The sequence below is a fragment of the Dromaius novaehollandiae genome, chromosome 16, assembly GCF_036370855.1.
Source record: "Dromaius novaehollandiae isolate bDroNov1 chromosome 16, bDroNov1.hap1, whole genome shotgun sequence".
In the NCBI taxonomy this organism is placed as follows: Eukaryota; Metazoa; Chordata; class Aves; order Casuariiformes; family Dromaiidae; genus Dromaius; species Dromaius novaehollandiae.
This window is the reverse complement of record NC_088113.1, coordinates 12,649,229-12,676,431: the sequence shown is the minus strand read 5'-3', so window position 1 is coordinate 12,676,431 and position 27,203 is coordinate 12,649,229. Positions and strand designations below refer to the sequence as shown.

Genomic DNA, 27,203 nt, shown 5'->3' with positions numbered 1-27,203 from the left:
AAAAACTTTAATAATAAGGAAAAAAAAAAAAAGCTTTATTTTCAGTCATTTGAAGTGATATCTCAAAATCACTCATGCTTCGTTAATATCAGAAGTTTCACTTTGGGCAGAAATCAATATGCAGAAAGTGAATCACTCCAGCTTGACTTCCTGTAAATTGATTTCAGTATAGCGAAACCTGTACATTTAAAATTTTGCAGAAGAAGGTGGTTCCTGTAAATGCACACAGGCACATGGCTCTGTCTCGTAAGTTAGCATCCCCTCCCTTTACACAGACCGCACATGCAATTTGATCTATACAGCTACAAGGCATCAGAGTGTGTGCTCTGCTTTAGGGAGAAAAACTTCTGATCTCTCCTCTCATTAGGAAACACGCTAACAATTAAACTCCCATTTCCTGTCAACTGTAGGACAACAGTAGTAAGCAGTTAAACATTACTAGATCCTGCCTGTATGACAATCTGAAGGCAGTGTGAAGCTGCCTCTTCCCCCTTTTCCTCGTGTCTGTTCTGACAAACTCTCCTTGATTTTGATAAATACAACAAAAGGCCACCTGCGGGTCTCTTCCTTTTTCTTTTCTTTGAGAGTTTTTAAATCATGTCTTTCCTAACCAAACTACAGTTGCTGGCTTTCTCTTACTCACGTATCTAAGAAATGATACACGGGAGACCTGTGAATGAATTTTTGTTTCAGAATTTAAACTTGGACTGGCACCTGAATGACAGCAATGACATATCTTGGATGCAATCGTGGACTGCGGTCAGACCCATTTCCACCACCAGCACCACCTGCGCACCCTCATCAGGCAACACCTTAGATGCCCTGTCAGCTAAAAGCTGACCAGGCCTTTGGGGATTCTTTTCTCATCTCCCTTTTGTTTTGTATCCCAATGTATAGGTCTGTTCCAGGACCTCTGGTTCTGAACACGTCTTGCGCCTCTATTTACACAGGCATGCCAGCACAGTGCCCAACAAAAAGAGAAGTAAATTTTAGCAATATCTGGCATTTCTATTTCCACTGTTAACGAGGAATTTCAGAGGCTCCCATCATACCAGGTATTGTGCCAATATAGAACAATATAAACTTCCTCCTAAAGATAGGCTTCAGCCAGTTATTTAAACTGGTATTTGAGCTACTGTCACTGTTTCAAGCCCTGTACATCAGTTGGAGAGACTATTAACATGCCCATCTAATGAATGAAAGCAAACTACTACAATTACCAAAGGACCTGGAGCATCCAAACACAGAACAAGTTCTGTGGTCTTGATGAGTATTACCACACACACCAAGTTTGAAAGGAAGCAATCCTATATATTTGAGGAGCTGAAGTTTGAATCTTTCTAAGGCTTCATTAAGTTTTAAAAGCAACTTCATTTTACATTAGAAGATATACTTCACATTCACTGAATTACAAATGAAACTTGTCTGTGGTATCTGTGTCCTTTCACCTTTTCCTGGAAAGTATGTTGACTAAAAGCCAAACAAACAGCACAGCAGTTTAACTGCTTAATAGACAAACACTGCAGTCATTTTGCTGAAGACTAATATTTTAAAGAAACTAAATAATATTCCAAGTGTTAGAAGAGATTTTTTAAAGAATTTTTTTTTATAAGCAGCTTAAACTTACAGAATTGCAGAACTACCATAGCATCACTTATATTCCTTTCACAGGTGATGTGAGTTAAACACATCTAGCTTACTAACTGATATCCCAGAATATGCATCCTATTAACAAAAGACTAGCCAAATCCAGTATTCCCTATCTGCTGTGATATATACTCCATATACACTCAATAATTTAAAAAATCATTTTAAAGTTACAGAATGGCCAAGGAGAAAAGGGTGGGAGATAACTACCAAAATTTTCAGATTAAGATATTGTATGTGAGAAAGAAAGCTAATTGTTTTAGAACACATCACAGTTAGAAATCATTAGAGGAAAATAAAGTCAGTGTTAGAAGGACATTTTAGCTATATCTTCTGCAAACACACTGCTAAAAGTTTAAAATGACAAGATGCTGAAGCCTACTGTGTGGTGAAACTGCAACACAGCTCATACAAGCAGCTCACACAGTTCCCCTCCTGATGTGTTTATGAGATTATCTATGAAAGCATAACACATCAGAGCTTCCAAAAAAAGGTCATTCCACAAACAGTTCAACTGGCATGATACACAAGATAAGCTGGGAAGGCTGCCTCACTAACTAATTACAATACACTTTTTTCTCTGTTGAACTGATTAGGTATCACCCATGATGCATAAGGGATTTTAGTTAGGAATGAGCTGATAAAGTGACTGGACCCTGAGGGACCGAGAAAGTATCTACAAAATGACAAGACCTTAGCAATCCCTGTGATGTAGGTAAAATTGCCGCCAACTACAAAGTCGTCATCATCTCTACTGAATTCAGCAGAAGTAAAAATTTTATTTGCCAAGCTCTTAGATATTGTATAGCTCTAATCCTCAAGGCAAGCCTAACAAGTCAGAGAAAGAACAGTTGTTTTATTAAACAGTCTCCTAGTGGTAAAGATAAGAAATATAGAGTCTTTTTTTTTCAGAGAGCAGTTTCACACACATACATTGAGCACTAGAACAATTCCCAGAAGGGCATCTGATACGCTGAATAAAATCACAAGGATTTTTAACTATGGATGCAGCAACTGGGAACACATTCTTTCTAGTTTTCAGTTTATTTTGCAGCAATACTTTCTGTTGCAGCTGGATGATGAGGTTAAATAGAAAAAATGATGCATCTCTAGCTCTTGAACAGTGCAAAATTGACATTAAAAGTGGTGATCCAGTTACTAGCAATGATGGCTCCACAAAAGAAGATCAAAGATGGACTTCACAAATACTACCTGAAAACAGGAAATAAGATGACTTCAGAAGTTCTGGTTGGTGCCCTAAGTGACTATTAAAAACTACATGGAATTAGAGACGGCTACACAGAGACACTTTGATCAAAAGCACAAATTAACTTGTGTCAGAGAGAAGAAATTTTAATTCTGAAGAGGTCTTAAAGCACTATATATGTCTAAAACAAAGTGAGTTTTTAAAGAACTCCGGAGCTGTTTTAACATTTATCAAGCTCTTTATGAATTTGCCAACTTATCTGGCACTTTACAATACACTGACTGTAGTTTCTAGGAGGTAACAAGGAAAGTAAGAGACTTCATACACTCCAAGACTTATCACCAATTCATTTTTGTTTATGCTGTTAACACAGCATCAGAATTTGCACGTAAAGGGAAAAGATAGGCTGTGTGTAAGAATATACACACACATAATCCTTTTCAAGTTCATCGAAGACTTAAAACTATTAAAATATCTTTAAGACTTACAAAGAAATATATATTTTTCACATCACTGCTATTGTTCTTTGGATGCCGTAATGTCAAATTTTTGTTGTTGTTGGCATCACATTCCAAACAAAACATTTATATCAAACTTGGACTGCTAAAATTTTACAGGGTTTCAGCTGGAAAGAGACAGGTCTTTCAGCTAGAGTAGCAATTTCGATCTACATTATCTCTTCCAAATAGCCACTATCACAGTCATGTCTCCTCAAGAGAAGCTCAAATGCAACAATTGAGGAAGCTGCCCATTGAAGACCACCGGAAGATGCTTCTTGGTAGCTATTGTGGATGCTGCTTGTATTCTCCAAACAGATTACTCTTCATCTGCAACGCTCTAACTCATTAGGTTTCTAACTTAAGAGTCAGCCTTGCTCACTACCATTTTAGGAATCCAACTACTTCACTGTAACACACTTTGGTTGACAGCTGTGTTGGAACAACTATATTCTTCTCTTTTGAGCAGGGAGGATATTTTTCTGTGCATTTTTTTTTTTGGCTCTTGTAGGAATGCTTTTGTCTTCCCTGGTCCCTAGGGACAAGGGAAAAAAAGATTTAGATTAGCTCCCCTGCTCCATTAGCACTATAGAAAAAGATTGTTATTGGAAGCGGACATCATCCAGAGCCACAGTAGCCAGGCCTGGAAATCATGCACATCCTTTACTTTCTTGGTGAGAAAGTCTTTCTAAATACAAAAGCACATCTAGGTTAATTTTCAGTGGCCTATTTTCCACGATGACATAAAATCAGAAACAGAAGGATTATTACTTAGGAATCAGAACTATCTTCTAGAGTTTGTCTAATTTTTATTTTCTTGATTTGAGTTGGTCTGGAAGTCTCTTACCATCATGAAAAAAGAGAACTGGTTCAATGCTCATGAAAACAGGATTAATTTTCAACAATAATTTTCTGCATGCAGCACTGACTAACACTAAACTCAGATCTTATCTGCTTTAACTTAGAGGATAAAGCAAGCAAGGTATTGGTATTAATAGAAGCAAACAAGAACTAGAATAGTTTTAAACTCAGTTCTTATCTCAAGTTAAGCTAGTGATAAATGCTTTTAGAAAATGCAGGCAGTTAAACATGTTTTAGACACCAGCTTGCTATATGTTACTCACACATGTTAAAGTTAAATTGATTAAAAAAAAGTAACACAATTTACACAGGAAGCATGTCTATTCAGTACACATATGAGGAACACTTTTGCTCATCCAATAATCTTTGTATAAAGCAGTAGATAAAGCTTATTAGAAAAAAGAGAGTAGTTCAGAATATAATTTTGAAGTTAGTCTTGACAATACCTCACAGAAATGTAGACACCTCACCACAAAGTAACTCATTCTAATGAAATACCAGCAGTTTTCCAAATTCTTTAATTAATGCGGTTATTTCATAGACTGCAGAAGCACAGTTAACTGCAGTGATGTTTATACCTCAGTTCAGAATTTATAATAATTTTTGCAAGATCTGTATATTGATCGTATCTCAAGAATCAACAGAAAAGCATTTCTGAATACAAACAATAGCAGACAAGAAATTCTCGTGAAACAGAGAAAGGCAAGGAAAGGGGAAATATGGATGCTAGAGAGGCTATTGCAAACAACTTACAGAAAACAACAATTACTTTGTACCAGGTAACATGCCTCTTCCTCCAAGGAGACTTTCAGCTTGAACTCATACAATTCATAGACATGATTCCAGTCTACCACAGCCCAGATGCCATCTACCGTGTTTTGTCTGTATGTGCCCACTGTTCCGAGCAGAAAAGTGACAGACTGGTTGGACTAAAACTGTTGGTTGTACCTAGTTTATCAGTGGGAAAAATACACATTAATGTAATGTTTAAAGGTAATAAGATGAGCACCACTGAGGACTACAGGCATTATAAACTAGCTAAAAATAGTATTCTGAATTCCTAGCTTAGTCAGCTTGGCAGAGACAGCTGTGTTCATTGTAACCTCTAATTAGTTTGCATACTATAAGAGTTCTAAAGGTTATTTCCCTCTCAGAAACCTACTAAATTAGCACAGCACAATACTGTTACCATATCAAATGCAACAGCAACAGATTATTCAGATTTTAGAGACTTACCACTATTTCTCCTGTAATGTTTAATTTATATAAGCATATATTCTTATCTGATAAGGTAAAGGCAATCTCCTCTCTATCTGGAGCATCCAGAAGAGCCTGCCTTGAAAGGAAAAGAAAAGGCCCAGTTCATAGCTGCTTGCTTACGAACATGTATTCCTTGTTCAGAGCTTTGAACTCTAGTTTCAGTAATCGGTGCACAAAAGTGTGCAAGTAGCACCCATATCTACTTAGCAGCAATGGCATGAAACAGACTTGAACACACTTCTCCAGCACAATACACCAGAACTGTTGTGAAAGTTTTTTGTGAGCCCTCTACGTTTTAGAAAGACGACCTGGAGGCTGATGTTTTGGAGCTCTTTTTGTTCACTCGATGAAAGAAATGTTTCAGAAATCACAGTTACTTTTTGGGCAAACTGTGCATGTAACACTATCTTGTCCATTTAGCCCAAGTCCCTGCTAGATAAACTTCTGAATACATCGCACTCCCAGGGCGAGATTTTCAAAATGCTGATTATCCCACCACATGCAACAGTCAAAATATCACTGAACTTAGTTGGCAGAAGTAGTGACAGACCAATGCTGAGCATACTTAAAAATGAATTAATGGTCAGGTTGTCAAAGATTTTAATTTTAATGCAAAGGTGCCTCTACAAGTACCAGATTCTTACTCTGCAGAAGCAGGTAGATAAGAATGACACGTGTGCAACAACATGCATTATCACAGTGAGTTTAGAACTAGCATTCAAAAATAAGTTATATTTAAACCACCAAATTATTGATTTAAATTTATCATGTCAGTTATTTTACTAGTATTTTTATAAAAAGGAAAGTTAAAAGAGTGACTTCTTAAACATATTTCTATTCATGAAGACTTGCTTTTAAATCTACTTTTTTTCTAGAGAAAGCTATAAAAAACAACCATAACACAAAAATCTGCATTTAAAAGAACAAGCTAGCAAGTAAATGTTTAACATGAAAAAGAAAGGATTCCATCCTCATTTAAGTAAGGTCTTTCAATACTTTGAAACATTAAGGAATTGCAGTCAGTGTTTACAGCAAAATTATTCCTCTCAGAGCAAAGGGATGTCACTTCTCATAAATGATTTGGTACTCCAATACTCTAAAAGCTCAGTAAAACTTTCTAATTAATTTGCAGAAGTTACTTGGATAATGTCTTGCCATGACTAGATGCAGCACACACTCTGACCCCATCAGTACTATTTTTGTATTAGAATACTATGGAACAGGCAACAGCCAGATTTCCAGCTTTCTACTAATTCCATCAAGATTCTCAAAATTACGGGCTTGCATGTAGAGGAAGTACTAGGACATACAAGAAAGGAAGTAGCAGGAATTGTTAAATAGGAAGCTGTGAAGTCCACATCGCCTATTAAAAAAATACATTTAGATCTTATTTAGTGGTAAACATCATTTCCTTGAAGACATTTGCACCGTAACATGGTTTTACTGCCTATGTTGAGATGCAGTTTTTAAGTTAACAGTGCTATGAGAATTTGCTTGGTATCAAGAAACACTGTTCTTTCAAAATTATGAACCGCTTGTTACAAAAGGTACCAACGCCGTAATCTAAGTGGGTTTCCCTCCTGTACTCAGTTTCTTCCCTACAGATTAGGGTCTAAGAATTCCAAAAAACACCCACAGCAAATCCTAATCTATGCTGTAAGAATGCTTCACTGCAAACGCCATCAGACATTAGCAAGAACAAAGGCAATGGAACTAAAGAGTCATTCTGCTAAAATATACTCATCATACTATTAGCAAAAGCTTTGTACCATTTCTAGAATACTGAGATTCAAGTTTAAAGAGAATGTGCAAATAATAGGACAGCACAAAGCACGTTCATGCCTCTGCATGCAGAGAAAGGCCAAACAGTTTTGCTGCTACAACATAACCAGCAGATAGTCACGCTTTCGGTAGTTACGCCTGTCAGCCTACTCCCCAGATCTGTATTTGGAAGCTTGAAGTAGCTGTAAATGGTTGACTACTATTCACAGAAAGAAGTTTAAAGTATCTGTTCTTAAAGTAATTCCAACAAAGATTTTTGCACTAAAATTTGAAGAAACCAACTGGATTACCAATCTCCATGAACAGCTTCTTTTAGTCAAGATCCATTTAACATTTCTGTTGCTGTTATAATCGTAGATGCCCACTTCACGGTACTTACTCAAATTTGGAAAGGAAAATTTCAGTGACGATTAAAAGCATACTGAAATCACTGAATGGTGCAACCTACAGGTTGCCAAGCTACTGCAATGCACACAAAAACCTGCTGAGAACAAACAGTACTGCTGAAAACAGATGTTAGATAAAGCAGAATTAGGATACTTATGTTTTCTCACATGATTGTCTAATATCTGTTTAAGTAACCAAACTAAGTTAAGCTAGTTTAATATTAAAGCTTACAGTTTCTAAACCTGACATGACCAGCTCACTACCTGTGGATGAAATATGGTTCTTGGAGAAATCAAACACTGATGTTTCTCCTATCCCATATAGCTTACACATTTCTTTACCTGACTATATGAATGTTGGGTCACATAAGGGCTGCAGGTCACATGACAAGTGCACAAGCATGTTGGTTGATGACTGGGACAGAACAGACTGTACAGCCTTCACATGGCTCCAGGACAGAAAGGTTGGGCACCACTGTTCTACATGAAGGTTTAACAGAAGATGTTGCACTTAAAGCTGAATGTTTACACAACTACTTCCAGAGTAATAAGCTGTTCTAAGAAAAAAATCAATACCTTTTCTGAGAGAGAATATTAACCCTTGCATCCCGAGCACAGACGTAACATGGAACCTTAGAAAAACAAACCTACTGAATCGACACATCAAAAAGTTACAACAGCTACATTTGAATTAGGTTTCCGAGTACCTTGTTTTACTAGCTGTTTGTGTTCACACACAAACCATAGAACATATTAAGTCTTCAGGCACAGAGGAAACAGTACTGCTTTTTAATTCTCTTAAGTATTGTTTCTGGTGTGTTTCAGCAATTAGTTTTCATACAAAAAGTGAATAAAAGTATGTCTTCAGAATAGAGAGTATGTAAGAAAATCTATCTATGGCCAGCAGGCCCAAGAAGTTCCTGCAGGATGATACAACTCCTCCATTAACCCCAAAACAAGCCATATCCTTAATGCTAAAGTTTATTCTATATTTTATTACTTCTCCAAGTTGTAAAGCAATACTTTGAGACACTGACAGAACAAATGCTGTGTTACTGGAAATGGCTTTAACTGTCATAGCACTGCGAGACAGCTTTCACCTTCAGCTGTGAGGGTCGTCATCTCCCCATCTGAAAGCAACAGAGAGTTTAAAAAGCAAAAAATGCTGAGTTTGTGTTGAACAGGCACATTACGTAGTAAAGACGACCTTTCACAGGAATCCTAACACAGGAAGAATCAGCACTCGGCACTCCTGTATGTGAAAAAGACTGTAAAACTAGACAAGCTAGGCCTTGAAAGGCCTGTTTAATCTTCCCTGTGCTAACAAAACAATGTTGTGAGTGAAAATAAGTTGCATGGGCCAGACTAGATAAATATTTTGCTGCTTCATGCATCTACTAATACTGCAAGCCTTAATCATTCACTCAGAGAACATCAATCCACTCAGCAAAGCCAAGAAACTACCATAACCTCCATCTCCGTAATTACGGCATCCTCTCTGGAAATGCACAACTCCTGTTACTTCTTACACTCCTCTTTTACAGCAGAGATCACAGTGCTATACCTAGCTCACCACGCCCTACAGCTCCCCTAGACTCTTGCTCATAATGTTCCACTTCCTGTCAGCCGTAGCCAGTTATCAGTCTTGACTAAACATGTTTTATAATTTGGTGGCTATCTCAAACCCCCATTTGCAGTCTTAGCACGTATCTGGAACTCTTACAGAAAAAGCAACACAGTAATTTCCACACATCTTTAAAAAACTCACCCTATCATGTCCTCTTCTACCCCCTCTCCCCCCAGAGACCGTTAGGTTAAGGGCTCCAGAGCGCTGATCCGCAAACAAAGGTTATCAGCTATTAGGATCACACACAACTGCTTGCTGTTACACAAACACTGCTGATGGCAAGGCATTTTACTAGAAGACTGGATTATTTTTCTCTAGGCATTTAAAGCCACAATTTAATGTGCAGAAAGATACTTTTATAAGAGAAAACATTTTTAGGGAAGACTTTAGTATAAGGAACCTTAATGAGCTTTTGCTGTTTTCTTAAAATTCCAATGCATAATTACATGAAAATAATAAAACAGCCTTCCTAAATGTGTAAGTGCTTTCTCCTAACTAGGTAGCAATATTAACTTACTTAACTACTCTTAAAAGAAACTAAGCACCTAATAGTTTAACCGCCCAAGAACCCCAGCTTCACATAGTAGAGAATTTAGCAGACGTAATAGCAAATAAGGAATTTCCTGCTGTCAGTCACAGAAAACTGGGCTGTACACTGAATTGTACAATAATGCAGTCACATACAGCTTAGCACAATGGATTCAACTTCTAACTGAGGCTTTGAATGGTAAGCTTTGCACAAATTATGTTTTGTTTGGTCATTAATTTCTTAGTAATTTCCATAAAGTCCTTCTACTCTGCCTGCTTCTTGACAAGCTTTAAAAAGACTGCTGTAAGATTAAACTCCTCCACCAATGCTCTCTAATAAATCCAGTAACTTAGCAGCTGTAAAGATTTTGCATATTTTCTACCTCCTGTTCCAATCTTTCAGCACTACTGAAAACAGGACCTGTTTTGATGAACACAGAGAACCAAGCAGTTCCAGAACTCGGGGTACCCGCTGAGCACTGCCTGCTACCGGGCACACCTGCCGTGAAGACAGCGGGCGCTCTCCTGATTTCGAGCCTCGGGCTGTTCAGAACCTCACTTTCCCCAAGGCATGTAACCACCCGCTCGGGCCTGTGTTTGCCTCCATGAGCCAGAGACAGACTACCACAAACTCTTTCAGAGTTTAGCTGTCTGTTAACAGGTGTAGATACGTTATTAGAGTGATTATTGTAAAATGACTGAAGGCAATTGCTGTCTAAAGGGAAAATATTAATGAGAATCTATTTTTTGTTCTGACAATTTCTTTTTTAATACTGCTCCCTGGCAAAAAAAAAAAAAAACTAAAAAAACCAAAAAAACACTAAACCCTTTTTTGAATCAGTATACTACAATTTAGTCAGTGCTAATGTTGTAATATGCAAGGATAGAAAGGATGGGTTTGTTGGTTCACAGCACATTTTGTCCTTCGGATATTTGCTATGCTAGTTTTGAAACAGTACAAAGGCAGTTCTGCTCTGGTCATGAAACACTTCAGGCCAATTCTGAGAAGATATCAATACCGCGAATGAAAACAGCATGCTAGTTAAATCAAGATTCTCTTTTATGTTTAGTCTGTCACACTACAGACGCTGTTAGGCACTTCATAGTCTGAGGCAGGCAAACTGCAATTTAATGTGAAAATTCTCCTTTGTCAGAAGTTTAGGAAAAGTGCCATTATTGCTTTCCAACTTCATTAAATTGTAAAGGGAACAAAGAACGTTTTCCAGACTTGGGTAGCTGTCCACTCCCCCCATCCCTTGCTTGTTGAAATTCTCATCATTTTTCTTCCATTTCCAGAAATATTCAGAGAATTTCTAAAACGTGCGTGTGTGTATAGGTATTTGTCTGTTTAATGAGCTACATAGTATTTTTCCAGTCCTTGCTCCAACCACCAACACTCCCCTCTTTCCAAAATTAATTTCCTCTTTAAGCCTCTTGCCTGTCCGAGAGTTCCCTCTCTCTAGCGGCCCACATCTCATAGCCATTTACCCCTGTGCAATGCAGAAGGAGAATGTAAAATTCTAAACAAGAAAGGCAGAGTCCCTACTTCAAACAGCTTCAGCATCCTGCTTCAAACAGCTGCAGTGACTGCACAGAAGACAGTGAAAAAATAGGCCCTAGGCAGTATAATGGAATCAAGATCTTCTGAACTAATATGGGTTATTTTTCCTGTCAGAAAAAGGAAGTAAACTCTTCCTTAGTCAAAGATGCATTTTTAAAATAGATTTCTCATTTTACTTCCTGTGATCACACTGAAAAGGTCACACTGTTTACGCTACTATAACCTGTTACTGTGGGATTAGAAATGATATAAACAAGCAATTCTCATTCGAATGCACACAAGGGAAGAAGGTTATGAGAACATTCCTCTTTATGTGTAGACCACTTGTTCTTGTTCCAAAAAAATATAAAGAATACGAGAAACAGAGCATCTTTTGTAGAATCACTCACAGCATCAAGTGCTTGATGAAACAAGCACTTTACAGAAAAAACAAAAAATTCTGGGAACTTGAGATACAAGAAAAAGCACCTGAGAGATCACAAATAGAACAGCTACTCTAAGTTCAAAATACTACTGTTTAGCAGCATTTTCAACAAGTAATGATTTTGTTACAAAAACTACAGTAAATTTTCTGACCAGAGAAGTCAGTTTCCCCTCTGCCTCCAGCTAGATCTGCATAGCTCCACACTGTCTATATGCATATAATTGCATACACAGGCAGAATGCAAAACTTGCTTTATTACTGCATTTTTTCTACTCATGTAGAAGCTATTTTAACATTCTTCTAAGCACAAGGAAAAAGCTGTGCCACACAATTCAAGTCTGATTGGATGAACAGTGTCTTAGCTGGAGAGAGAAGTGAATCTTCCCGGGCATTGATCACTACACTGCCAGGGCTGGGGGGGTCTTTTGAGCTCATTAACTATGTGTTAGGAGAACTATAGTTCCAGGTGGTAGAAGCAGCAGTTGCATATGCAGAAGTAAAACATTGTTACTGCTATGAAAATGGAATAGACTCTTACCGCACGCTTCTTCCAATTCTTTCCACTGCATTACACTGCAGTGAAAAAAACAAACAAACAAATGAACAAACCCAACAACCTACTTTAAGGTCCGTATCCTAACACGGAAGGAAACAAGGTATCTGATTCAGAAGGTAGAAATCCAGTTTCAGGTTCCAAGAATGACAACCAGGCCTCTGAAACAGGCCTTTAATGTATATATCAGTATGCTACTGCAGTAAATCTAAAATATACCTCCATGAGATTAATGCTGGATTCAGTGAAAAGTTTCTATCTTTCTACTTTCTTTCACAAAAAGATCTGCCCAATTAGAAAGCAGGATTGTCCAGTTATTTTCCACAGATTAACATGTCAGCAACAAATTAAGCTATATGCTCAATATAAATGATATATGAGTGATACAGAGAAAAGTTTCCCGCTTAAAAATGTAGTGAAATTTATCATAACAAAAAGGACAAGGTAAGATGCAGCTAGAAAGTCTAAATTAGAAACAAAAGCCACCAGAAAAAAAAAAATACCCAACTTGGGAGCACACACACACATGTATATATGAGAAACATAAGTTATATACACATACACACATACACAGAGCCCATGTTCCAGGAGAAACTGTTGGGCGAAGTGAAAGCATATGGAACATAACCTACAGAATTAGAAAGAAGAAAGAAAAGCATTTGAAACCTTTCAAAAATTTTATATTACGCTATCTCATTCTCCTTTGTAACTTGGACATCAAATTTTTCATTGCTGTCCCATGAACCTTTTCTCTTAAATGTTAGAAAAAACAGAAACAATTTGAAATTAGATCAGCTATCACTATGAACAGAATCACATGAATTTCCAAGAATCTCTTTTATCACTTCTTCTTAGTATATTATGACAGGCAAGCTGTTAAGTCTTAGCTGTGTTTTGCGTGGGTGAGAGAAAAAGCACATCTAAATTCACAGCATTTGGTAGAAAATGAATTGGCATCTGTACTACATGATCTACAAAGTGAACACGTAAAGGCTTTTTAATGCTGTATCATAATGCCTCTCCCAGCCAAACCAGCAAGGGCATGTCTACTGGCACCAGACAGATAAACAAAAAAAGTTTCTTGTGCAAATCAGCATGAGACAAGTTGACCAATGAGTAAAACAATCTCAATTGAGAAAGTGCTGTAAACATCAAAGCTTACAGACCAGATCAAGTTTAAAATATTACTTAAGAACACCATAAAGAATCTATTTTTACATTTTATTTTTATAAACTCACTTCTTTTAGAAAAAAATACATGGACTTACTGTTTACTACGGCTGCTTTCCTCTGACAGACAGTGATTCAGTATACGCTTTTATAGAGGTGCAGATACAAACATTATAATCTAATATTTTTAAAGTAACAAAGCTTTAGATTGATATAATTCTGTAAAACATCTGAACACTGACAGCATTCCAAATTAGCATTGCGGAGATGATACAAAAGGCAATCCTCCAGGCCTCCAATGTTTGCCTTGTTATCTCAGTTTATACTAATCTTTCTGCAAATCAGTATTCCAGAAACTAATAGAATTAAGTAAGGTCTAATAAGAAATCCCACACTCAGGAACACTTTGATAACCCGCTCCAGCTAAGGGGTTTCTTTTTGTTAGTCAGATTCAATTTTCAAACTTCTTATCAATCTTGTCTTCAATAAGCCTCCTACTCAACTCACATCTTGAAAAACTTTCACTCTATGCAGAGATCTTATCCTTCCCTTTGCTGGACAACAGGCCTCTGTCGCAGGAGAAAATCCTCATACGATGCTGTATGCCTGTAACATTAGAGCAGCTCAGCTTTCTGACACACAGTGCTAACCTAACTTACAGGTACTAGCCCCTCCAAACCATATGAATCCCCCCCCAAAATACTTAAGATATTATTGATAATAGAATACAAATACAGTATGCATATATTCTTTCCCTTCTGTATAATAAAAGGGATGAAAGTAATTTTGCTTTAAAAAAAAAAAAAATTCTCAAACACACTACTGAATACAATTATAATTTTGTATATGAGGAAATTCAAGAAAAAATTAATCTATTTGGCCAAAGGAAAACAAATTCAGTGGCGGATCTGGTGACAAGAATGCTTCCCAATTCTCACATTCACTGAACTACAAGCTATAGCAAGAATTCAAGCTTTTACTCCATATATAGTTTTTTTCTGTTTCATCTGCAGGGTCTCCTTCCTCCTCCATTTTCCTTATAATTAAAGATGCCCAGTTTGATTCATACATGAATTCTGAGTTTTAAGTAATCAGTTACTAGTATCTCTTGCAATTTCAGATGTTGAATTATTCTAAATTCAAACTCCAAATAGATTATGTCATGCTAGTGACACCGATCTAAAACCTGAGAACTGATGTGTTTATAAGAAAGCAGCAATGATACCTCAGTGTAAGTCACAGCCTAGAAAGTCCCAACTAAACAAAATCCTTGGGCAGTGTCTAACTTAACCCACAGAGCCAAGCTAGTTCCCTGTGCAAAGCAAGTCTTACTAATGTTTAGTAGCCTGTAGGATGAACTGTTAATTCAAACCTACTCAGAACACTTAACAAAAAGAGAAAGTCATTTTAGTTTCAAAAATACTTGGTATACCACTAACACAACACATTTTATTCTGTACTTAAAGGGGCTATTTCTCTTTTTGAATTTATTACCAATTCTCACGTGGCCAACACTACTTCATAACTGTCAAGTTTTCTCTACAAACACCTTTCTTACAGCAAACAGAGAAAGAAAGAGGAATAAATAACTTGTGGAAGAACACATTAAAACCATTAAAACTTGCTGAAGGTATTCAGGAGCAGGTGTAGTACTGTCTGCACGTTGTATGGTTTCTAGATTTTAGCAAATGATAGCTCCTTAAGAGAGAACTGAGAAACACTGGGTTCTTTTTTAATATTTTACTTGTAGGAATACTGTAACAGAAGATTTGGACCTAAATACTTAGTTAGACTTAGACTCTGGAGTCTGAAAGACAAGCAAAATTAAACAGCTCAGTAGCTTGATGTGATGGGGACTTGCACAATCTTACATTTGTCATCAGGAAACAGGGTTGGTCTGGAGATGACAAAGTTACTAGCATAACTAGCCAGTGCAACAGAGTGCCCTGAAACATTCACAACGGTACAAGACATACTGGCATTTGTGATCAAAAGTAAACTTTGGTTTTCACGGAGAGGATATAGAGTTCACACACACAGAGACTTTGCTACTTATTCTGTCATTAGTTGGTCTCTCCCACAGCTGTATCAAGATGCGGTGGCTGTACTGTACAGGAAAACATGGAACACCCTGAGCTGTACTGCAGGAAGAAACAGAATCCCTGCAACTATCAGTTCTAAACTAACTTGCCATATCCAGAGCCAATTAAAGTAAGCCTTGAATGAATCAACATAGCATGAGTTAAGAAGCAGCAAGACATGCATGCAGAGACCTGCATTTTCAAGTAGCAAGAACTGGCAGAATCAGGCACAAAGATGCATTTATAATAAGTCTTGCTCATGCCACAATTTATTTGCTGCAAATAAGTTTGCTTTTTTTTTTTTTTTTTTTTTTTTTTTTTTTTTTTTAAAGCACCAGAGCAAAATGTAACCCAAATGCTTGTGGAGTGCATGAAGTCTGAACTCTCAGAGAGGCTTATAAACCCAAAACACTAGAACTTCCTGTTCATTTCTTTAAATAATACAACACAACCACACTATTACATGTCTACAGGGCCAACCATTTGCTACTTCAACATTAAAAATCTATCTGCATATTCTAGAATATAAACTAATAAATATATAAAAATATATAATAAAGAATATAAAAATATAAATATTTTTCCAGAGACAATGAGTACATAAAAAAGTTTTCCATGCCTTTTCCATCTTGACAGAGTGCAGGTAAACCAGACAAGACCTGCTGTTCCTTGCAAGTATACTGCTTTTCTTTGGAAGCCAATGCAACAGACAATGCCCCAAAATATTCACAATACTTTTCTACCCCCGCCATAACCTGAATAAGATGACAAACTCATTAACCTTCATATTTTGTAGTATTTAAGTTTAGCCTACAGAGGTTTGCAAAAAAGCAACATTCAAGTATTATTAGTTCAAAATATCCTCAAAAGTTAACAAAGAAACAAAGAACATTTATAATATTCCTCTTACAGGCCTCAAACCAAACTGTAATTATACTTCAGTTTTCCAGAACACACAGAGCAGCGTAGCTCTGTTTTTAATATACTCGTTTCCAGATATATTTGAAAATCTAGACTATACCCAGCTCTTTCATATTTTATCTCCTACTCACTGGAAAAAGTAGACCACGAGAGTGCACACTTTTGTATAATTTTGCTATCTTCACCAGGAAAACTCTGTACGAGTGTCCCTACAGAAACTTCTGTGATAGCCAACAGCTTCAACTCTGCCTCCATCAATATTGTACTAGATCCCAAGCTGTATGGTAGATTAGCAAATATTTCAGAAGACACTTTCATGTTATAAGCACAATAAACTTAGTATCATTAGCTAAATTAGTATTCCTAAGGTCTACATATACAGTTTATACAAACACAAGAGCAACTCCACCTGTATTTGAGGGTTGTGTTTTTAAGATACTATCGCATTCTATGGTCATGCATAAGCAGTTAGAATCCAAAACACCTCCAAAATCTTGAAAGACTTCTGCATACAGAATTACTATTAAAATCTGATACTGAATTCACTGTGAGCAAATGAGAATTCAATGAGCCTTTGCTACTCTGGACAAGAATCCCTCCCTTTATCTTGCTCTCCCCTCCACTAACAGCAAGCCTAAACTGTGCTTTTCTTAGCTTTGGGCTATTGCTTTTTGTTGCGACATTTCCAGAGTGAATGCTTTTCATTCCTATTGATACTTCTAAAGACATTTATGCATTGCACATATCACTCACCTACCCCTAAGCATTTGTTTTTTAGACTGCATACCTTCAACACAGTATCACATTGCAGAGTTCACATTTAACACGCAGCCCATTATTCTTTAACTTGCTGCTTTGCAGAAGAGGACTTAAATTTGATTGGATAGCTATTTTCACAATCTTTCACACTTAGAGAAATAAATCTAGAAGGTAACAAATAAAATGAGACCTACTCTACCATATAAGCACAGTCGAGAGCCATACTGGCTTTTTTGTGTATGGGGCCTCTGAACAAACTTTACATGGTTTCAGGGCTCATGGTTCTTGTAAACCTACAGGAAAATGAGGGAGGCGACTGAGTGTTTAAAATAATAATAATAATAATAATAATAATAATAATAAAAGATTAACGCTTTGAGAACTTCATCAGTGTTTACCCTGTAAACACCCTGACCAGTTGTAGCTGAGAACCAAAATAGTTCCACTAAACATACAGTGCGCAAGACATGACTGTCACATGCTGATATACACAAGTGCTTAGAACAGTTCTTCATTCTGAGATGTTTTTGTCTCTTTCCTGTAATTATTTATGCTTAAAAAAAAATCTTAAAATTTTATTCTTTCACAACTGTACTATTATCATAGATGAACATAGCTTCCCTTTGTCCAAAAAAAGAAGCTTGGACACTTTTAACCCTTCAAAGTCACATGGCACCCAGACAAGCTTCCTTGTAGCCATCCTTCAGATTAGCTTCAGCTCCCTGTAGTATTCATAATTCCTTCCCTAGATGCAGAGCAGTTCTGTATCTCTAGATAATAGATCTAACCAAGAAATAAGAGGAAGTGACTCGGTTAGTAAACTGTGTTATGCTTCATTCAGAACACTGGTGCACATTTTGGGCATTTGGTAGTTACCTTTATAATACCTAGATACTGAAAGCTTCTGGTATGATGAACTTGGGGGAAGGCTTTTTTCAGAAATACAAGACTACACCAATAATAAATATTATTGCACTTATACCATTTTTCATGCAAAGAGTAGTATTTGTAGGAAAATTGCAACATTAATGTTGCAAAAAAGCAACAGGTTAAAATAAAGTACATTGTTCTTTTAGATATATGTGATATGTCAAATGTCAACATCCGATACTTAAATGCAGGATGCAGAAAGCAGCTGAATTACATGACACAGATGCACATACTTACTAACTAAACAACCTTAAAAAAATACCCAAACCCAGCTCTCATGCTTGTCAATTCTTGGATGCAAATCAAAAAAATCACTCCAGTCTTTTCTGAGTTGAATTTTAGCCCTCAATAAAACCTCACTCTGTGCTACAGTAAAGTGGGACAAAAACGTCACTGAAGGGTAACCCCACATTGAAAATATGCCACAGTCCCTTATTCTTTATTGATCTTAGGGCTCCTTATACATTTCACTTCTGTAATGAAACTGTGCCCGTAGAAATATACCACCTTCATTACAGAGCTGTATTACTCAAAATCATTTCCTGAGCACTGAGCCTGCAACATACTAAATTGTCAAGAACAGTTTAGTAAAAGCATAACATCACATATGCACATGACTTTCAACTGATAGAGAGTTAGCAAGCGCTGGAACTCTGCAGAAAATGATATACTCTGAAAATGGACCTGAAAAGCATACTCAAAATGTCATGCTTACTCTCCATCTCTAATTGCCGAACAATTGGAGACTGGAGACGTTCACAGTGCAAGGCGCTGCTTTTAGCACTTGCATATCGTGATTCTGAAACTGAAGTTCATTTACTTCACTTGGACGAAACTCCATTTCTTTTTTTCCAAATGCATATTGCCAGAGAAATTCATATTGAAAGGGAAGCAAAGCCCAACTACTATGTTACAAAATATGGACTCAAAACCCATTAGAATATTCAATATACCAGCCTAAGCATTCAAATGGATTTTACAGTAGCGCTACCCAATCTCACCAAACCACATCAGCTTAACCATTCACATTCTTCGTCTTCTCTTATGCTTAATCCTGGATAAATGGTTGCACAAAGAACTTTTTTAAAGACAAAAGCCCTAACTTTGGTTGCTTGTATTTCTGAAGCTGCATTCAATTTGAAAATATTTTTACGAGCATTCACGGCTGCCACAGTTTTTTTTTTAAACATCTGCCACTAAAAAGCTGAAAACAGTAAACAAAATAGTTTAATTAAATGTTACTACTATTAATAAAAAATGGTACCAGATGATTAGACAAACATTACTGATAAGTCATTTTAAAGAACTGTTGTATGGTTAAACCATCTGAAAAGCCAGGTGTATGCAATGCTGCTCAATACCGTTTTGTGAAAAGAAAAGAAAAGAAAAGAAAAGAAAAGAAAAGAAAAGAAAAGAAAAGAAAAGAAAAGAAAAGAAAAGAAAAGAAAAGAAACCAATACACAAGTTATACTCGGATTTCCTCCCTCAAGGTTAGGGAGGGAGCAGTTTTAGGAGGTCCCTGAGCAGTTCTGGCGGTGCTCAGCCGCCGGTGGAAGCTGGAACAAGGGCGGGACTGGGAGACCCCGCGCGGAGCTCCCCGCCGCTCCCCGGGCACGGACGGGCCGCCAGAGCCCTGCCGCCGGGCCGCGGGGGTCGCCAGGCGCCGCTCCGGCACCCGGCGCGGGCAGGGAGCCTGCGGGGTCCCCGCGGCAGGGCGAGGGGCTTCGCTGCGGGGGAGCCGGGCGGGAGCGGGGGGGAAAGAGGATCCCCCCCCCATCCCCGCGGACCCCGCAGAGCAGCGGGCAGAGCTGCCCCCGGCGCCGGGGCAGCGCCTCTCCCCGCGGCGCCCGGGCGAAAGTGGAAGGAGGGCAGAGCCGCGCAGCAGGCGGGCGGCGGCAGGGCGGAGGGAGGGCAGCGAGGGCTCCTCGGAGGGAAGGGGGAGGCGGGGAGCAGCGCGCCCCACGCCGGGCAGCAGCGGCTCGGAGGGGCGGAACGAGGCGGCGGCAGATAAGCGGCGAGGGGAGCGGCTCCGCCGCGGCCGGGGCAGCGCCGGGCCCGCTCGCTGCCCTCACCTGGTAGATGGCGGCCCAGCTGGCGGCCTGGTCGAGCCGGTGGAACTCCTTCTCGATCTCCATGGCGGGCGCGCCGCGCCAGGCCTGGCCCCCCGCCGCCGCCGCCCGCTGCTCCGGCAGCTCCGGCTCCAGCTGCTCCCGAGGCCGCGGCTGCCTGCTCTGCATGTCACCCCTCCCTTCTCCCGCCGGAACTACGCAGCCAGCCCCGGCGACGCGACGTCCGGGGCGGCCGCGGGGCCTGTGGAGCGGCGCGGCCGAGGGGGCGCGCGGGGCGGCGGGGGGCGCGCGGCGCCAACGGTTGCTAACGGTCGCTAACGGTCACTGTGGGCAGGCGGGAGCGCTCTGTGGCGGGGGGCGCGCGGGCGGGCTGCGGCCCCGCGCTCTCCTTCGCGGAGCGGGGGGCGGACGGGGGCCGCTTTCCCCTTGGCCCCCGGAGGCGACGGCCCGGCATGGAGCCGCTGCTAGAGGCGGGCGAACGGGGCCGGGTTCGCGGGCGGCCGCCTCTCCCTCAGCGCCTCGCGGCTGGCCTGGCCCGGGCCCGCGCGCAGGTAGGGCGGTCCCGGGCGGGGAAGGGCTGCAGGTGGCGGCAGGGCCTGGACGAGGAGCCCGGGCTTTTACTAGGTGGCTGGATCTAGTTGGGGAAAAACAGAGCCGTTACTTTCAGCTCTTCTGGTCACAGGCTGGTGCCTTCTCGTTTCTGAGCCTTGAGGAAGTGTTTGAATCGTGTTTTCGAGCGCTTCATCTGTGGCAAGGGGGACAAGAAATTTAAAAAAAATTCTCGTGCAGTCATCTGATTCCAGAGGAGGGAACTGTAAGGAAAACACCAAATCTTGCAGCAGGTGTTTGGTTGTACCAATCTGGTCTGGCAGCGCACAGAATGTGTGTGTCTGTGCATGTGGTACTTCAAAGCTGGGAGAAGACGACTGTATTCTTACTCACTGCAGTCAGAAGATGAAGGATTTATTTTTCAGTCTTGTGCAATCTGCAGAGTGAAATATTTTGTCAGTTGTCCTGTACCCTTTCATCTAAAGGAATGTGTGATGCCAGAAACTCAGCACAGAGTTTGAGCATCTGTCCTCAATTCCTCGATTTCTGTGTCTGTGAAATGCCCATTACTATGCAAGGAGCTATAGTCCTGTCCCAGTAGGTAAACATTCACCATTCTATTGCAGCCATTTAATAAAGCAACTTCAGATTAAGTTGTAGCCTAGATACCTAATATTAGAGACAACCGATTTCTTCCTGCATTTCAAGAAAAGACATTCCAAACATATGGACACAGTTATCCCATGTATAATGCTAGAGCAACCTTTGTTTCCAAAGCCAGGAATTTTTCTTAGGTCAGCCAACTTCTCTTCGTTGGATTAGTCATTCTCAGCTTCCTTGGAACTCGCTATTTCTGAGGCTTGGTGCTGGTTTTGCATACCTGGTATCTGTAGTATGAGCACTGACCTGAACTGAGGCACTGAGAGTGGGTTTGTAAAATCTGTCATTTTTCTTGAGTGAATTTGGTCATAAATGCCCACGGCACAGTATGGATTGAAGAGAGCAGTGGCTCAGGAATGGTAGATATGTCAATGTCACTGAAGACAGAAGTGTTTCATGGTTTAGCAGCAGCCCTTGCACCACTTAGCCATTGCTGCTAGAGAAAGCTCTTCCTAATCATTATACCACGCGGTCTTTGGAAGCGGCTCCATTTCACTGTTCAGCTCCAGAATGCCATGCTATTAGAGACCTGTTGTATTAGGCTACTTAGATGCTCTCTTGAGAAGGGCGGGTTGTTCAGAGATGTGAGATGAAGGGCCCAAAATATGAGAGGGTGAATTGCCCACAGTAAAGGCAAGCTGTGGAAAGTGTTAACAAGAGACTTAATCTAGGTAAGCAGTGAAACATTATTCTCCGGTCAGCTGCTGCATGTAGTATAGGGGCATTAGCAGGTGGTATTGGAAAGACTTTTTGCCTTTCTTACCAAATGGGCATTCTCTCAACCTGACTGTTTGGAATTAGGCAATTATGGTATTAGTTCCATGAACAAATGAGTTTCCATCCATTCAGACATCTTTCCCTGTTAGTAAAAGCAAAAGGATGGGTGACTGCGTCTTGCTTCCCTCTTTTTCTGGGTGCTGTGAGGCTGCATCCTTACCCTGAGTCTCTGTAGAAGAAGTGGTAAGTTCTTCACCTATCAGACCTGGGGACATAAAGACAAATTTAGCAATTTTGCTGCTTTCCCTTTTCCCTGTTATTTCAGGATGAAGAATTATGTGGGGAGTCTTGCTGTGTTTCTATGATCTGTACTGAGAGATGAGTCCCTATAATGTCACCAGAGAGCATTCCTGAAACCTATGCATGGCCACTTCTTATACAGGCATAAATGTGATCCTACCTAGAACAGGTCAAAGCTTGTAATGCTGTAGTTACATGCAGTTGAATTATTGCAGTGCATACACATTTTATAAAGGCAGATAGCATACAGTCTTTTATGCTTATGTCACCTGAACGAGCATCATAAATAAAAACAGTACGAACTCTTCAACCAGTGGTTCACTGACAATATATTTTGCTAAACGTGTACTGTTGTCATAGAATTAATTGTCTTGGATGACAAAAAGTCATATGTTGCCCTGAACAAATTGATGTTCAGCTACAGATGTCACTGAGTAATCCAGAAAATAAGAGTTTATAAAAATGGCTAGTGTACCTCATGTTTCTACACAAATGTTCAGTCTATCACAATTGTGATGTGTGACCAGTAACATTCTAAAATGTGTTGATCTGGTTCAATGAATGATTTTCTGTAGTAATTGGAAATTTTGGGGGGAGATAAATTGCATTATAAATATTCACTGACCATTACATACATAAATGTATATAAAAGAAGTAAGGAACAATTTGCAGCAATGATACACATTGGGACTCATTTCAGAACAGTATGGCTAATTGGTGCATATACTATTGAATTCTTCTGGGTTCATTTTGACATACAGGTACACCAACAGTACATGCAATGACATCCATAGGTAAAAAGCTGGCAGTCACACTTAAAAATATATGATTGGACACTACAGTTGTATACTTTTTTATGTTAAATAATAAACCACAGATCTTTGACAGCTTGTTTTGACAAAGCAGTGTAAAGGGCATATAGGGCACCTTAGGGAAATATGAAGTGTATTCTATGAGTAGCAAATTCTGGAATTCCTCTTGTTGAGTGGGTGGGAGCGCTCGACCTTGCCCTGTTTCTTTGTAATGGTTGCAGGGGCTTGTAGCAATTTTTCTATATCCCCTAATACAGACTGGGGTGTAGCTACCCACAAAATAATGTGAAGCAGCCTGGCTTCAATTTTAAGAAGGAACATTAGCAGAACAATGAAACTAACTCTATTATTTTTATTTAATTTGAAAGCCATAAAATGACTTACCAGGGTAATCATGTTATCGTCTTTAATTTCCTTTTCTGCTAACAATATTCAACACTTTGGGATGACCTAGTTTAAAACAGCCAGTGTCATAAATCCCCATTAAAATATCTGTAAATAAGATACATGTTGTTTCTCCACTATTAGATTTTGAATGCAACTTTATAGTTATATTAAGCCAGTTTCAGCAGGCTGCATCTCCAATGTACAGCTGGAAAGGTTGTCATTCACATTCAACTTACTTTATTCTATTGCACTGCACATATTTATTCCATTATTCTACATTAACATCTCTCTTTTCTTTCTTTCTTTCTTTCTTTTTTAAACAGAAATACAGTCTTGCGTTAAACAGAGCTCAGACTTGACTGGCATCCTCTAACATGTCCTCCTGGTGTTGCACCTTAGGCCTTCCTTGTTCCGATTTTATTTTTTTATTGTAGTTTAAGTGTTCAGGATTGTCACTGTGGAAAGTTTGGTTCTATCTTGATTTTCCTCTCACTCATATTACAGTATCACACAAGACTCTTATGAGTCACATGTTACGCCTTGGATACTTCGAAACACCTGTAAGTTCAGAAGCTAAATCTAGTGCAATTGGACATTGTAATTTGGTGTAAATAGACTATTTTGCTTCTGATTTTGTGCTGACATCAGTACCAGTTTTATTACGATGAAATTATTCTCAATTTCCATTACTGTATGCAAGATAAAGATCAAGCTTCATATCTTCTGACTCAGTGTATGATTTCTGCAGTAAAAGATGACCTTTAGTTTGTATTTTTTAAATACTATGGTTAAGTACACAAAGTAACATTCAGGCTCAGCTAAGTCTATAGCTCCCTGAAGAAGTGAGTGGTTAAGAATGGAATTTACAAAAGATAGCATTCTTAGTGGAGACTTAATATAAGAGACCAAAGTAGGGAGTAGCTGAAGTAGGAAACTATTAAACGCTTTAGTTCATATACTTCTGAGAGGGTTAGACATCTAAGTCAAGGTTTTGGAGAAGCATGTATCTCTGAATTCACAGATCTGAGCCACCTTCTGGAGTGAGATGCTCTAGCCAGATTACTTTTTTCATAGAAAGAGAGAAATAGTCATAATGAAGATGGGTTAAGGAGAATATTACTGTAGCCCAAGTCTTAGCTCTAACTAGCCCAAGGAAGGAGAGTCAGATTCTAGTCCTGTTGATGCTGAATGCTTAGTCTGAGCAAAACAGTTTAGTTTTAGTAAGGGAGGCTGACAGGTCTCCACACCAGACTCTATGACCTCATGATTAGGGCACAGCTGAGATGGGAAAGATGTATTTCTCTCAGGCCAGGACAAGAATTGAACCCAGGTGTGCTACATTGCACTGTAATAAGAGATCTAGCCACTGAAGTATTAGTTGAAAGGTGATTCCTATCCACAGCTTCTTTCTTTGTTTTCAGAAGGTAGCACACTGGTGCTTTGAGTATGTCTTCAAGATCAGCTATCTCAAGGAATGTAAGTGTGGAAAATCTTTTTGTGAGTCCTGGGCTTAGACTAAAGAAAAAAGCTGATTTATGCAGTTCTATCAAAACTTGGGTAGTTTTGTGCATACTAAGAGTTTAGGAAGAGAATTTTAGACTGAATGTTTCAGACTGGCTAAGAAACTTTGTAATCTAGCCAAGGATTCTTACTGTACTAGGCACTGCACAGGCACATAATAAAAAAATTCTGTTGTCCAAAACCCTTAAAGATTTATCAGAGAAGATGCAATGAAATGACCTGACTGTTGTGACTCAGACAGAGGTAAAACCAGGATGTAGAAGTGCAGTCTGGCTTGTAACCCTGCATCCTCTGTATCTTCTCAAATCAAAGCAATCTTTTTCTTACATCTGGCTTTCCTGGTGCCTGTCTCTGTCCTGTGCCAAGATAAAAGAACAAACATATGGTGGGAAGAGGATACTGAAATAAGCTGTTACTAAAAATCTCATCACAGAGAGGGTGAATAATAAAGTTGAATTAATGAATTTCAGTTAAAAAAATTGCTAGAGGTGCAACAGAAGTGTTTGCATAGCTTGCCGGTGTTAAATTCCTAGAAAACTATGCAGCTTTACTGATAGAGCAAGGGCAAAACAGAGGGGAGGGCAAAGATAATTCTTCTGGAATTCTTGCTGGTGATATTGTCCTGCAGTACTAAATAAGTCCCAAACTAGAAAAGGATGGAGGATCCTAAACTACTTGGCTCAATGGGCGGTGAAACTTTTAGTAATGTGGAAGTCATTTGGGAACTAACTAGAATTTTGCTCTTTCTGAAAGACCAGGAAGCAGGATGAGTTTCCATTTCTGCAGTGACTAATTTCTTTTGCATTTGGAAGCAAAGATGCTTGAAATTATTATTTCCTGTTTTTAACAGCCCCTTCTGATCAAGGGGTGAGAATGTGAGGATAAAAGGTATTAATGGATTTAAGGTTATATTATTTCTAGTGAGAGATCTGTTTGTGTGTATCCACCTTGGGTTTGCTGTGCTCCATGAAAATGATTCTTGATCTTGGCTTTTCTTTCTGTTTTAACTCAGAGAAGTTGAAATATTTAAACACAGGTGTGTTAAATTAGGGGAGAGAGACTTGCAGCTCAGCACTGAATCTTTTAGGGAGAATGCATGATATCTCTTTGTCCAGGACAGCTTCTTCCTGAAACACTTCAGAAGCGGTGGTGTAGCTTTCTTGCAGAGTAAGGCCTCCTGTGAGTTCTAATCTGTGTGAAGTATGTGGTTCACTTGACCTTGTCTCCTCATGAAAACAGAAGATACTCTAGAGGGCTCGACTTGGTGCTAAAACGAGATAAACTGAGGATTGTGGGAGTATAACAAGAGTGTTAGAAAGTAAACTTCAGTTTGTCAGCGTGCAGCAGAAAATGTCATCTGATACGCAAATACTGAAAATCCTTGCTCCAAAGCAAGCAGCGTGCTTAAAGATTGAGATTATGGGAGATGACTGCGAACCCTAAGTACTACAGAATTACTGAAATTCCACTGCAATAGAGCGTCTTAGGCAGAAGATGCAGTGCAACACAAAACAAAGTCCTTGGTGGAAGGAAGAGAGTGCAGCTGTGTAGAAGAATGGCACGTGCGTTCACAAGCTGCAGATGCTCTGTCTGCAGGCAGAATCAGCATATTCATGAACGACTGGGAAAGGAGGTTGACATGCAAGTGATCTGGTTTGCTAGGGCCTTTGTTGTGGACATGACCTAATAGGGAGCATGACCAGAATGTCTACAGTTTTTCGTCATGGGACCAAGCTGATGTAGGAAATAAGCTATATCAGGAGCCAAAGAAGCTGCAGACTGGAAGATGAAGGTAGATAATAGTGCTGAGCAAGAGAAGCAAATGGAAAAAACATATTTCAGATGTCAAATTAAAAATAGAAACTGGATTTAAATACAACACGAATTTTCTAAAGAATGTGATTATTTATAAGGTGATGTTGCAATCACGTATTAATATTTTGGATGGTGCCATCTACTGGTTAACATGCTTGATCTGCAGTAGCTCAGACATC

At 39.2% G+C, this 27,203-nt stretch overlaps 1 protein-coding gene and 1 long non-coding RNA gene across 4 annotated transcripts in view; one reads left to right on the top strand and one right to left on the bottom strand.

Annotated features, from left to right (window-relative positions):
• PTPN1 (protein tyrosine phosphatase non-receptor type 1) overlaps nucleotides 1–20,497 on the bottom strand; it is a 46,494-nt gene extending 25,997 nt beyond the window's left edge. Inside the window, exon 1 of the mRNA XM_026099606.2 lies at nucleotides 20,267–20,497. Coding sequence (XP_025955391.1) covers nucleotides 20,267–20,431 — 165 coding nt within the window. The 5' untranslated portion in view covers nucleotides 20,432–20,497. The remainder of the gene's footprint in view (nucleotides 1–20,266) is intronic.
• Nucleotides 20,433–27,203, top strand: part of LOC112982870 (uncharacterized) — a 42,179-nt gene continuing 35,408 nt past the window's right edge. For all 3 annotated transcript variants that reach the window (XR_003259080.2, XR_010391901.1, XR_010391902.1), the window contains exon 1: nucleotides 20,433–27,001. This is a non-coding gene — a long non-coding RNA (uncharacterized LOC112982870). The remainder of the gene's footprint in view (nucleotides 27,002–27,203) is intronic.